Source organism: Pristis pectinata, chromosome 16 (genome assembly GCF_009764475.1).
Source record: "Pristis pectinata isolate sPriPec2 chromosome 16, sPriPec2.1.pri, whole genome shotgun sequence".
NCBI classification, from domain to species: Eukaryota; Metazoa; Chordata; class Chondrichthyes; order Rhinopristiformes; family Pristidae; genus Pristis; species Pristis pectinata.
This window is the reverse complement of record NC_067420.1, coordinates 33,360,933-33,374,090: the sequence shown is the minus strand read 5'-3', so window position 1 is coordinate 33,374,090 and position 13,158 is coordinate 33,360,933. Positions and strand designations below refer to the sequence as shown.

The window sequence follows — 13,158 nt, the reverse complement described above, 5'->3', positions numbered from 1 at the left end:
AGGGCGGTGGGTACATGCAACGAGCTGCCAGAGGTGGGTACAATTGTAACATTTAGAAGACATTTGGACAGGTACATAGATAGCAAAGGTTTAGAGTGATATGGGCCAAAAGGGATTAGCGTAGATGGGCAACTTGGTCGAAGTGGACAAATTGGGCCAAAGGGCCTGTTTCGTGCTGTATAACTATGAATCTTTGCTCATTATAATGCTGCAAGGTGCAATAATGAAAGGCCAACCCAACACCAAAATATTTTGGGTTAATAGAGAGGATTCTGCATTGAGCAGGCACATAATACAAACCAGACACTGAGAATAATCAATACATCAACAGCATGGTCAAGACATTATTAAATTTGGGCCTTGCACTCCATTATAAAATCAGACCTGCCAGTCATTGATACCTGCTGCCTCCCTCTCACCATGGACACTAATATCCAGACCATGACATTGGCTGCTAACTACATCTTGAGGGCGGCATGATTGCAGTATCTGACTTAAAATAATTATGGCGACTTCATCGCATGAGTTATTAGGAACCAGCAACCTCATGCACCCACTATTGGTCATCCAACACGTCAACCCCTTTCCCATGCTGATCGGAAAGCAAGTAACATATTAGCCTACTGGATGATTCTCCATTATTGGCCAACCACTATTCTTACCATCAATATTTATTAGTAATAAAGAAAGATGAATCAAAAAGATAATCTTTTTTAGTACCATTATGACTTTGATCTATGGTTCAGCGTAGATGCTGGAGGTTAATGCTTAATTCCTGGATTTTCCAGTGCAACCCTGGAGGGTTGCCATTCCTATGGAGGATAGGGGGAGGGGCTAAGAGTGGACTGTGATGGGGGAGGGGGGCTATTTTGAGTGATTAATTATATTTCTACATTTCTCATCTTTGCAGTGACAGCGTCCAGTTTTTAAAAAAGTTTGCTGGTCACTGGAGGGTCCGCCAAAGCATCCAGAGCACTAAGTCTGAGGCTTACCCCAGTTGACTAAATTTTGAGCAGGAGCCTTTCAGAAGGAGTTAGGTCCCCAATTTACAAATTCTAGGCACCTAACATGTATCTGGACTTAAAAAAGAATGGGCCTCATGAATTTTGTGGTGGGGTTCAGGAATGGTGCACTGCACTGTTAAATTGCTATTGTTTACATTTTATGTCTATGAAATGGGCATAATGCATCTCACTTTTCACAGCAGGACACTTCAGCAGATGCAGATTACAAAGAAGCTGTGTGCACAGAGATGAGATGAGCTCTCCTGGAACAGGATCCAGTTTCTAATGAGTGTATTATTTACCAGTGTGCATTGGTTCACATTCTACAGAATTTATTGGACTACTTTAAGTCTACACAAATTATATCTTTGATAGCAACTCTTTCTCGACACTCTCCAGGACTGTACTTACAGGCAAAATACTGCCAAGGGAGGTAGTTCTCTCCAAAGTCTGTAGACCGTTCAAGGACCCAAAGGTCTGGCCGTGGAGAATTTGCAAATTTGATGAGGACGTAAGCCACATGGAAGAGCTGTAAAAGACAGGTCAAAATATTTAATGCACAAGTTCTGAATGCGTGCTTCACTGTTGCAAACCTCTCTGTGGTACAACGATGTCAGTGCAGGTCAGCTTGGGTTGCGAGGCTAAGGCAACTGCACTAATGGTTTGTTCTGACCACAACCTGCAATTGCCACACAGGATTTTAATGTTAGAGCTTTTATTTTGTCAAACTCAATTTCACAGTCTCCCTTGGCGGAGGCGTCATAGTCCATTAAAGGAGATTGCAAACCGAGCTAAAAATTGAAATGCTCCCAAGACTGAGATGGCCCTGATACAGTGAAAAGAAATTCCAAACTTTCTGAAATTGCAAGAACTTTCAGTTTTAAGAATGGAGATGAAAATAAGGCCATGCCACGGAATGGGCAGGTGGTCTCCTTGACCAGATTGAGCCCACATTAGTGAAGGCAAATATCATCCCAGTCAGAGAAAGAGTCAAAGAACCACTGAATAACATTGAAATTTCACGACATATGTCAGTGATAATAAACCTGATTCTAAATGTGTGTTACAGACCCCTGAACTTAACAAGCAACCCCAGATCTGGGGAAAAAAAATTAGCAGAGCACATCTATCTTCCTTAATTTCCTTCCAAGCAAAACGGTAACATAACCAGTGATTACGTCACCCACTTGAGCTCAGAAAAGGCCGGTTTCCAGGGCCACTCTCACCTACTGAAGTGTATACTCTGCAAAATTAGTTCTGGTCCTCTCCTGCACCCATTTTGTCACTTCCTTCTCTCTTCACTTCAGGCCTGCTCTCCTAACCCCTCTTTTCCCCCCTCCTCTACCCCTCAACATCCCCAAACCACACCCTCTCCCATCTCTCCTCTTCAGTACAGTTTTCCCTGTCAGGAAACAACAAGAATGCATTTTTTGGAACATGGAGGGAGGTGATAGTATAACATTTCCCAACAACCACCCCTTGGGATTACCTTCATTCCCCCTCTTGTACTTTACAATACCAAGGCAGATCCGTGTACAATCACTTGGGCTAATTGCTCACTTCTAGGTTTTAACAGCACTTTCCACAATGCATTCTCTCTCCTACCTTCTTTACTCGTTTTGCATTCTCTAACCAATTTAAATCTGGTTTACAATTTTCCATTCCTTCAACTGCTATCAAGTTGAAATTATAACTTCAAATTTTTTGCCCTCTGTCCCTTTAACCCTTGCTCGCATGCTGCTCTTCCCTCATTCTTTAATTGAATGCACTTAAGTTTATTTCAAACCATTTTAATGTCCAACTTTGCATTCTGCCTGCAGTCTGCAATACATACTTCTACCTCAATCCTCACCACCTTTCCCAGTGTTCATCACCACCTCCAAGCCCTTTACTAAAACCATTGGTGATTAGACATCAGATAAAGCCCATTTAAGATATCTTTATCAGTCACATGTACATCGAAACACAGTGAAATACACCTTTTGCGTAGAGTGTTCTGGGGGCAGCCCACAAATGTTGCCACGCTTCCGGCACCAATATAGCATGCCCACAGCCCATGTGTCTTTGGAACGTGGGAGGAAACCGGAGCACCCAGAGGAAACCCACGCAGACACGGGGAGAATGTACAAACTCCTTACAGTGGCTGGAATTGAACCCCGGTCACTGGAGCTGTAATAGCGTTATGCTAACTGCTGCACTACCATGCTGCCCCTTTAGCCCATTATACTTATGTTCATCAACCCAAAATTTATCTTTTTTAGAGCTCACACCATAGCTCCTTTATTTTCCAGCAGTTTTCTTGCTTTCCCATAATGCAAGTACCATGGGGGTTGGTTGATCCTTCCGTTCACGTGTTAGCAGCACTGTTGAGAATCAGTTAGGGTCATAAAACTCAGAAACAGGCCTGTCGGCCCATTATGTCCATGTCAACCATCAAGGTACTAGTATCTATACTCATCTCATTTACTACCACTTAAGTCTGTGGCCTACTATGCCTTGGTGATTCAGGTGCTTATTCAGATGCTTCTTAAATGTTGAGAGTGTCATCTCCCTGCTTCTTCTTGGTGGGAACACAGACAGGCTTTGAGACCGGACTGTTCAAGTATGAACATTTCCTCGTCTCCATCAATATGAGCAGCAAAGCCAAACCTGAATTATTGTAACAACTTTCATAACTACAGAACATTCCCAACTGCAGTACAGACAATATAGACTTGAAAACAAAATAAACCTGTTGGAAAAATTCAGGTCAGGTAGTGTATTGTAGTCATAGAGCACTACAGCACAGAAACAGGCCTTTCAGCCCATCTAGTCCATGCCAATCTGATCTTCTGCCTAGTCCCATCTACCAGCACTTGGACCACATCACTCCAAACCCCTCCCATCCATGTACCTATCCAAACCTCTCTTAAATGTTACAATTGAATCCACATCCATCACTTCCGTTGGCAGCTCGTTCCACACTCGCACCACTCTCTGAATGAAGAAGTTGCCCTCAGATTCCCCTTAAACCTATGTCCTCTAGTTCTAGTCTCACCCAACCTTACAGGAAAAAGCCTACATGCATTCACCCTATCCATACCCCTCATAATTTTGTATACATCTAAGATCTCCCCTCATTCTCCTGCATTCCAGGGAAACAGAGTATCCCCTTTGTGGGACTTCAAGGACCACAGATCCATTCATCTTAACAATTGGAAAATTTAAGCATGTTGCAAGATGGACAAACTCTCCCCAGTGTCTGAATCCTCAACCTGGATTACTCTCATGAAGTTCAGTGGCACTAAATTATAACTTTTAATCACTCGTCTGCACCACCTTCCATGGTGTTTCACTGCACCTTTGGTCAAGGTGCTCAGAATGGACTGCAAGCCAATATCCTCCCATCTCTGAGATCCTCATGCTGAGGGAGCAACCTCAGCCCTCCCCAAACCAACCCAACTCCCAAAGTGACTTCCAGCAAGCCTCAAGGAAACTAACAGCACCATCATTGCAGAACCTATTTCTATACGAATGTGTGTAACTCAGCTAATAAACAGAAAAGTTCAAAGATTAGATCAGAAAAAGTTTTATTGTCCATGCAGGGTTCTGGTATCCTAGATGGAACTAATGCAGGCGGGGAACACCGTCTCCCTCCCCATTAGAGGTGTACCAGATGATAAGAGGCATAGATCAAGTGGACAGTCAGAGACTTTTTCCCAGGGTGACAATGGCTAACACGAGGGGACATAATTTTAAGGTGATTGGAGGAAGGTACAAGGCAGATGTCAGGGGTAAGTTTTTTTTTTACACAGAGAGTGGTGGGTGCGTGGAACGCACTGCTGGCAGAAGTTGTGGGGGCAGATACATTAGGGACATTTAAGAAACTCTTAGATAGACACATGAATGATAGAGAAATGGGGAGTTATGTGGGTGAGAAGGGTTAGATAGATCTTAGAGCAGGATAAAACGTCAGCACAGCATTGTGGGCCAAAGGGCCTGTACTGTGCTGTAGTGTTCTATGTTCTATTTCTTCTCCAGATTTGGTGATTTAGCAGCACCGCCATCCGTGAGAGCTTGCTGTGTGCATATTGGCTGCTGCTCTTCCCATAATCATTCCCATAAGCTCCATTTCAGACATATTACTTAGTACTGGGGCATTGTGTAATTGCAAGCCTCTGTTTAACGTGCCAAATGCGGCTGCACCTAAAAAGAATGCACGGGAAAGAAAAGCAGCAAAAAACTGAGCCAGTTCACCTGTGGTTTTAATAGCCTCGATTTTGTGGGAGAAATAGCAGAGCAGCTGTCATCAATCATTTTTATGAAGTGCATCAGACAGCAACTTCTGGTGACTGCAGGTGCAACCTTAAACAAGGGAATCCAAAGGATCCTGTCTGATAAAATAAATCACCAAAAGACTCGCACAAGGATGGAAAATTGCTATAGCTATCCGTAGATAGTCCCTAAACACAGCAGTAAACGTTAGAACTAGTGCAGTCAATGGAAGTAAACCTTTGACCTTTAGGTTTTAATTACTGCCTAACAATGTCTTCAACATTGATTTTTCTCCCTCCAGATTTAATTATTGCTAGAGGTTTTAAAAGATTGGAAATCTTTTAGAAAGAATGTCTCTTAGCTCTCAATCCCATCATCCTATCATTATCTGAACATAATTAAATATTCTGATTCGCACATTTTGGTTTTAAATTCCATATCTCAGTGAGTATTCTTCAATCTGATTGGCTAAAGACCCAGTCTGTCGCTTGTGCAGCTCACACATCCCACAGAGCCCATGAGGAGTGCACAGTACAGGGAAAAAGCTCTGGAAACCAAGGCTCCAAGTTTTAAACCAACACACGGATAGCAATAAATGTATCAAACAGCCTGCACTGGTGACTGCAAAATCCAAGCAGTTGTGTGGCTTGGAGGAGATGATCCAAGCTTGTATGTTTTTCATATTTCTTCTTAAACACAGCAAGGGGTTCCGCAACTGTTAAACCCAACACCTGCCATTTCTAAAGCAGACCCTTCAGAAGATTTATTGCCTATTTAGAGACTCACTGTTTTCAAAGGGAAATACACAGTGGGTGGTTAACCTCTAGCTTGTTTCCGTAAAGTGGAGCCTGGTCTCTCGCACTGCGAGCTGTACACACACACAAAGGGCTACAATCAAAGATTACAGTGAATTCAAAACGAATTACACTCCAGCATCCACAAGTAGCGACAAACTGCTATTCATTACCAACAAAAGGAATCGTGACTCATAACGGAACACCTCTACATTGGTGAAGTACGCAATGGAATTCTTAGTTACTGTAGTAAAGCGATTTGAATGCCTCACATCTGAACAGAAAACAAATTCACTCCAAACTGTGAAGTGGTCAGCCTCTAACAATCCGAGCATTCATCTCCAATGGCTGAACACACGGTGCAGTGTTCAAAATTACTCACATCAGCACTGGTACTCAGTGCAAGAAATGGGCACGTTCCTGCAAGAGGAATAAAACTGCCAAAACAGCACATCGCACATGCATCTAAAATCCGTGCTGAGTGAGGTTCCATTGATGGTCACAGGGTAACGTGCACGGAGGCACCATGGCCTGAAAGCCCCTCTTCTGTCAGCACGCTGAAACTGCCTCACTGTGCATTTGTTAAGTTGCCAGGACATCCTCTCCCAATACTTTGATGTGCATTGCTGCACCTCTTTTTTTTTAAAAAGAAAATTACACAAATGAATCATAAACTCAGAGTAATATAGCACAGAAACAGGCCAATTGGCCCAACTCGCCCATCCTAACCCAGGTGACCACCTAAACTAGTCCCATTTGCCCAACGTTTGGCTCATATCCCTCTAAAGCTTCCCTATCCATATACTTAAGATATCTTTATTAGTCACTTGTACATCGAAACACACGGTGAAATACATCTTTTTGCTTAGTGTTCTGGGGGCAGCCCACAAGTGTTGCCACGCTTCCGGTGCCAACATAGCATGCCCACAACTTCCTAACCCGTACGTCTTTGGAATGTGGGAGGAAACCAGAGCACCTGGAGGAAACCCATGCAGACACACGGGGAGAATGTACAAACTCCTTATGGACAGCTGCCGGATTTGAACCTGGGTTGCTGGGAAGCTCTTTCAGATGTCGTTATTGTACCTACCTACCTCAACTACTTTCTCTGGCAGCTCGCTCCATACACGTACCACCCTCTGCGTGAAGAAGTTGCCCCTCACATCAGTTTTAAGTCTTTCCCCTCTCACCTTAAACCTATGCCCTCTTTTGGTTCCCTATCCCTGAATTAGGATGCGGAATATAACTTATTTTGGTGTGGTTTATCATCACCGTGACCAAGTCATATTAGACCATGTAGCTCATTGATTCTGTAACAATGCATCAGCTGTTTTTTTTATGAAAACCCTTTCTCACAAGTTAATTTCTTGGCAGAGAGCATGTTTGAGTGAAGGCTAGTCCCACACACTGAAAATCTCTTGTAGGAAAGGTTTGTTTTATTTTCTGTTGGTCTTTCTGGGAATAAACATTAACCAACTTTGAGTATGGAAATGGCCCAAAATACACCCTTCATTCCTGGACAGGACAATGACAGAGTAAAAAAAACCAACAGTTTTCTTAAAACCTTCCTTCCTATTGAATTCCTGGCACAGAACAGCAGGACTTAAAACAGAACAGGAAGCTGTGCTGTAAAGGCAAATGGCAATTAATTAGTTTTGTAATGGGCTTGGTTAACTTTACTGATAGACAGGCAGTTTGTACATACCTAAAGCCAAAATATCTGCCCCAGCAGATTGAGTCTCCCCTCTACCTATTCATGGCCTTATATAGACTAAACACTGTACAAATATGCACCAGCTACGACATTACAAATCTATGCACACAGCCAGCAAGATGACGCACTTTCTCCCATCCTCCTGCACAGATTTTATGCTCCAGAGGAGCTGAATCATCAAATAAATAATGAAAGGCTTTATACCAAACAGTTATTAAGTGGTATATTGAGATTTCAGATGCCTTAGAGACCATACTGATATCAAAGTATGGGACAACGTAACAACATCATTTGCTTCAGAATTTCCCTGAATTGTTTGGTAGAATTCGACCAATCAGGCAACCGATTGGTGATCCTGATGGTTCGGCATCTGGCTCATTCATTAGTCTGGAATGCAAGCTGGGAGTGCAGAATATGGGTAGGTTTGTGGCTGGAGCCAGGCTCCAGAGTTTGTATATCCCACTCCCTTTGAATTCATTGGAAAGTTTATTATACTGTTATGTATTTATTCTACTCCTTATTCTACTAATTTATTCTACTACTATTATACTAAAAGTTATGTAAGAATAGTAAAGTCAACATGTGTTTAGGCATTAATAGGAGGCGCAACATCCAATAATCCTGAAACTCTGCTAGTCTGGCTCTACCAAAGTCCCAAAGATGCCACATTATTGAGTTTTACTGTAATCTCTTCTGTTCTTTTTACCCAGGAAAGAAAGTGCTTCAACAGTTCTCAGCATCTCCTGACTTAGAATGGTTGAGGACTGTGGGGTGAGCTCTATAGCAGAAGGTGCTCTGAAGCAGCCTACAGTGCAAACTAGATAACAACTGGAGGCTCTGAGTATTGGCCAGCAGATACTGCTGCCTCACAGCTCCAGTGTCCTGGGTTCAGTCCTGAACTTTGCTGCTGTCTGTGTGGAGTTTGCACGTTCTCCTTATGAATTGGTGAGTCTCGCCGGTTTCCTCCCACATCACTAATGTGTGCTCATGGTTAGATTTACTGGCTACTTCAAATTATCCCTGGGGCAGGTAGGTGATGGGAGAATTGGGGTGGGTTTTATGAGAGAAAACAGGTTAGAGGGAAAGTGGAGGAAGAGGATTAATGGGATTGCTCCGAGGGCCAGCATTAACTTGACGGGCCAATCAGCCTCCTTCTATGTTGTGACAAATGTGTAATTAAACAGCATTTTCAGGTCAATAGAACAGTTATTATCAAATATGCGCCCCTTCAAACAGTTCAGTACAAAAGGTTATGCCATTCACAATGTGCCACTGTGAACACCCAGCGGGATCTGGGACTGAAAAGCGATGTAACAAGCATACTCATCTCTCTTTTCTGTCATTGCTCTATTTAAATGACCATATAATTTCCTTCTGTAAACTCTTGCCTTTATATAAAAAAAACAAGAACAAGTCCTCGTGCTTTCGTTTAAAGTTTAATAAAGAAAACCTAATCTTGTGTTATGGGAAGGCTTAGGAGGAGCTTCACAGAAGGACCATTTTCTGAAACCAGAAGGCCCAAGGAGAGTAAGCTGGCTTGAGAGGCTTATCTGTTCCGGATTTCTTTCTTGTATAAACTTCTCTAAAACAAAAATAGGTGAAGCCCTGTTAAAGAAAAATCCAAAAGGCACTGAGGCACATCTTGGCTGAACAAGGACTACACAAACAGAGTCTACACTTCTCCAAGGCTTTCGTGAGTTTTCTATCAAAAGTTATGGTGGGAGGAATCGACAACCTTTCCACCCCACAATGAACAAATCAATCCCATTATTTTCACTGCCATATGTTCTCCCACAGAGATCAGTTATTTCAGACTCCCTTCCAAACAATGGTAGAGAAATTCAAACACTAAGGTTCTGATCAAACCCAGAACCATAATCCAAAATCTCCCCACTTTCACACTGAGGAAACTAAGTGAGGATGAGTTCTAGTTCTGATGCCAACCACAAAAGACTAAAGTCAGTTAACATTGGGTACCTCAGCTAAAGAACAGCCCCTTGCATTGACTACAAGAAGGTCAATGGTATCCTTGGGTGTGGGGAGGAATCAAGAGCTGGAAATTAAAGCCAAGAACATCAGAAAACAAATACAATATCTACAATGCAATGCCTAAATGGGTGGTGGGAGCATTAATGATTTTCAATAGGGAACTAGGTTGTTGTATGTTACATCAGGATATAGACAAGATGCAGAGTTGGGCAGAGTGGCAGATGGAGTTCAATCCAGAAAAGTGTGAAGTGATACACTTTGGAAGGTTGAATTTGATGGCAGAGTACAAGGTTACTGGCAGGATTCTTAGCAGTGTGGAGGAACCAAGCGATCTTGGAGTCCAAGTCCATAGATTCCTCAAAGTTTCCATGCAAGTTGACAGGGTGGTTAAGAAGGCGTATGGTGTGCTGGCCTTCGTTAGTCGAGGGATTGAGTTCACAAGCCGCAAGGTAACGTTGTGGTACTATAAACTCTGGTTAGACAACACTTAAAGAGTATTGTGTTCAGTTCTGGTCACCTCATTGTAGGAAGGATGTGGAAGCTTTAGAAAGAGTGCAGAGGAGATTTACCAGGATGCTGCCTGGATTAGAGAACATGTCTTATGAGGAAAGGCTGAATGAGCCAGGGCTTTTCTCTTTGGAGCGATGCGGGATAAGAGGCGACTTGATAGAGCTATATAAGATTGTGAGAGGGGTAGATAGAGTGGACAGCCAGCATCTTTTCCCCAGGGTGGCAATGGCCAATACCAGAGGACATCTATTTAAGGAAAGTGGAAGAAAGATTAGGGGACATGTCAGAGGTAGTTTTTATTTAAGAGTGGTGGGTGCTGGGAATGCACTGCCGGGGGTGGTGGTAGAGGCTGATACAATAGGGACATTTAAAAGACTCTTAGATAGGCACATGGATGTAAGAAAAATGGAGGGTTATGGGCTGTGCAGGAGGGAAGGGTTAGATTGATGGTAGAGTAGGTTTATATTGATCGGCACAACATTGTGGGCTGAAGGGCCCATACTGTGTTGTACTGTTTTATGTTCTTAACTAGCTCAATGCTTGCAGAGGAAATATTGAAAGAGCAGGGTAAATGGGATTAATTGAATACATGTTCCAAAGGGTTGGCACAAGTACAATGGGCTGAATGCCCTCATCCCTCACTGTACTGCATCATTCTGTGATTCTAGATAGGTAACCTAAGAGAAGGAAAGGCAGCATGATCTTACGATTACTGTATTGGCTCACAAATGGAGCAAAGCCAGCTTATCATTCTGTGAAAGAACAGTTTCACACACATGAAATGCATATCTCAAGTATCACTAATGGAATTTCACAACTGATGTCATTCTGTTCTAAATCTCTGCAGCTAATTTGATTGACTCAAATGACTATAAAGGACAAAAACTCATTTAATACTGATGGCCCTTTCAATGCAGCAGAATAAAGATAGTTGCAAATCATGTATTTTTGGCTTTACCCCAAATCTCAGGCAGAAACTGCAAGACTCTGCTCCTGGCCTGGGGCTTTACGTCCAAAGTGTGGGAAGTGTGGAATCAACAATGTTATAAATCCCACCTCTCACCCACAGTGAGAAGTCTCAGAACTGGATGCAGTCTTTCTCTGACCAAAGTACAGAATGTCAGCATCCTGCATTTATGACAGTGCCAATGACATATGTAAACTGTCTAAAGGTGTTTTGCTAAGCACAAATCAGGGAAAAAAAAAGTGATGCAGTCACAAAAAGAGGCAAAGTACACTGAAAAGGTGGCCTAAAACTTGATTAGAGGGTTGGTTTTAGAGTCATAGAGGAATACAGCATAGAAACAGGCCCTTCGGCCCAACTGGTTCATGCCGACCAAGATAAGCTAGTGCCATTTGCTCACGTTTGGCCCATATCCCTCTAAACCTTTCCTATCCATGTACCTGTCCAAGTACCTTTTAAATGTTGTTAATGCACTTGCTTCAACCACTTCCTCTGGCAGCTCATTCCATATACTAACCACCTTCTGGGTGAAAAAAAATTGCCCCTCGGGTTCCTATTGAATCTCTCCCCTCTCACCTTAAACCTATGTCCTCTAGTTCTTGATTCCCCATCCCTGGGAAAAAGACTGTATGCATTGACCATATCCATGCCCCTTATGATTTTGTACACCTCTATAAATGTCACTCCTCATTCTCCTATGATCCAATAATAAAAGTCCCAACCTCCCTCTATAACTCAATCTCTCAAGTCCCAGCAACATCCGTGTAAATCTCCTCTGCACTCTTTCTGGCTTAATGGCATCCTTCCCAGAGCAGGGTGACCAAAGCTGAACACAATATTCCAAACGAGGCCTCACTTTACTTTTATTAAGGCACATTTTGAAGTGTGCAATTTAGGCAAGGGAATTCCGAGCTTGGAACCCATGCAGCTGAAGGCACAGCTGCCAATGGTGGAGCGATGGAAATCAGGATGCTCAAGAGGCCAGATATGGAAGGAAATCTGCCACCCTTGCTTGTTCTGGCCTGCTGCAGACCTGGATTCACAGACATTCTAATTGACTTTTAAGTGCCCTCTGAAATGACTTTACCAGTTCAGGGGCAATCAGAGATGGCTGATAAATGTAAGATATCTTTATTAGTCACATGTATTTCACTGTGTGTTTCGATGTACATCTTTTTTTGTGTAGTGTTTTTGGGGGCAGCCCACAAGTGTCACCACGCTTCCGGCACCAACATAGCATGCCCACAACTTCCTAACCTGTATGTCTTTGGAATGTGGGAGGAAACCAGACCATCCGGAGGAAACCCATGCAGACACAGGGAGAATGTACAAACTCCTTACAGACAGTGGCTGGAATTGAACCCAGGTCACTGGCGCTGTAAAGCATTACGCTAACCGCTACACTATCATGCCTGCCTCCAGAAATAAACATCTCCCCATCGGGGAATTGAACCCCGGTCTCCCGTGTGACAGGCGGGGATACTAACCACTATACTAATGAGGTGCTGGCCTCACCAGCAACACCCACCTCCCATGAATTAATGAGGTAGAGATTCAGTAGAATATGTATACAATGCAAAAGGTGTTTTAAGCAAAAGGTGTTTTAAGCAAAAGGTGTTTTAAGCAAAAGGTGTTTTAAGCAAAAGGTGTTTTAAGCAAAAGGTGTTTTAAGCAAAAGGTGTTTTAAGCAAAAGGTGTTTTAAGCAAAAGGTGTTTTAAGCAAAAGGTGTTTTAAGCAAAAGGTGTTTTAAGCAAAAGGTGTTTTAAGCAAAAGGTGTTTTAAGCAAAAGGTGTTTTAAGCAAAAGGTGTTTTAAGCAAAAAAATTCATGGGGAAAATGAAATGGGGAAAGAGTGAATGAACAATGGTAATGCATTCCTTTTGTTGTATTTGACAGGTTTAAGTATTAGAGACACAGAGAGATACAGCA

General features: G+C 42.7%; 1 protein-coding gene across 1 annotated transcript in view; it reads right to left on the bottom strand.

Annotated features, from left to right (window-relative positions):
• lama5 (laminin, alpha 5) overlaps nt 1-13,158 on the bottom strand; it is a 225,779-nt gene that overhangs the window by 164,736 nt on the left and 47,885 nt on the right. Inside the window, exon 3 of the mRNA XM_052031153.1 lies at nt 1,416-1,533. Within this exon, the coding sequence (XP_051887113.1) occupies nt 1,416-1,533 (118 nt within the window). The remainder of the gene's footprint in view (nt 1-1,415; nt 1,534-13,158) is intronic.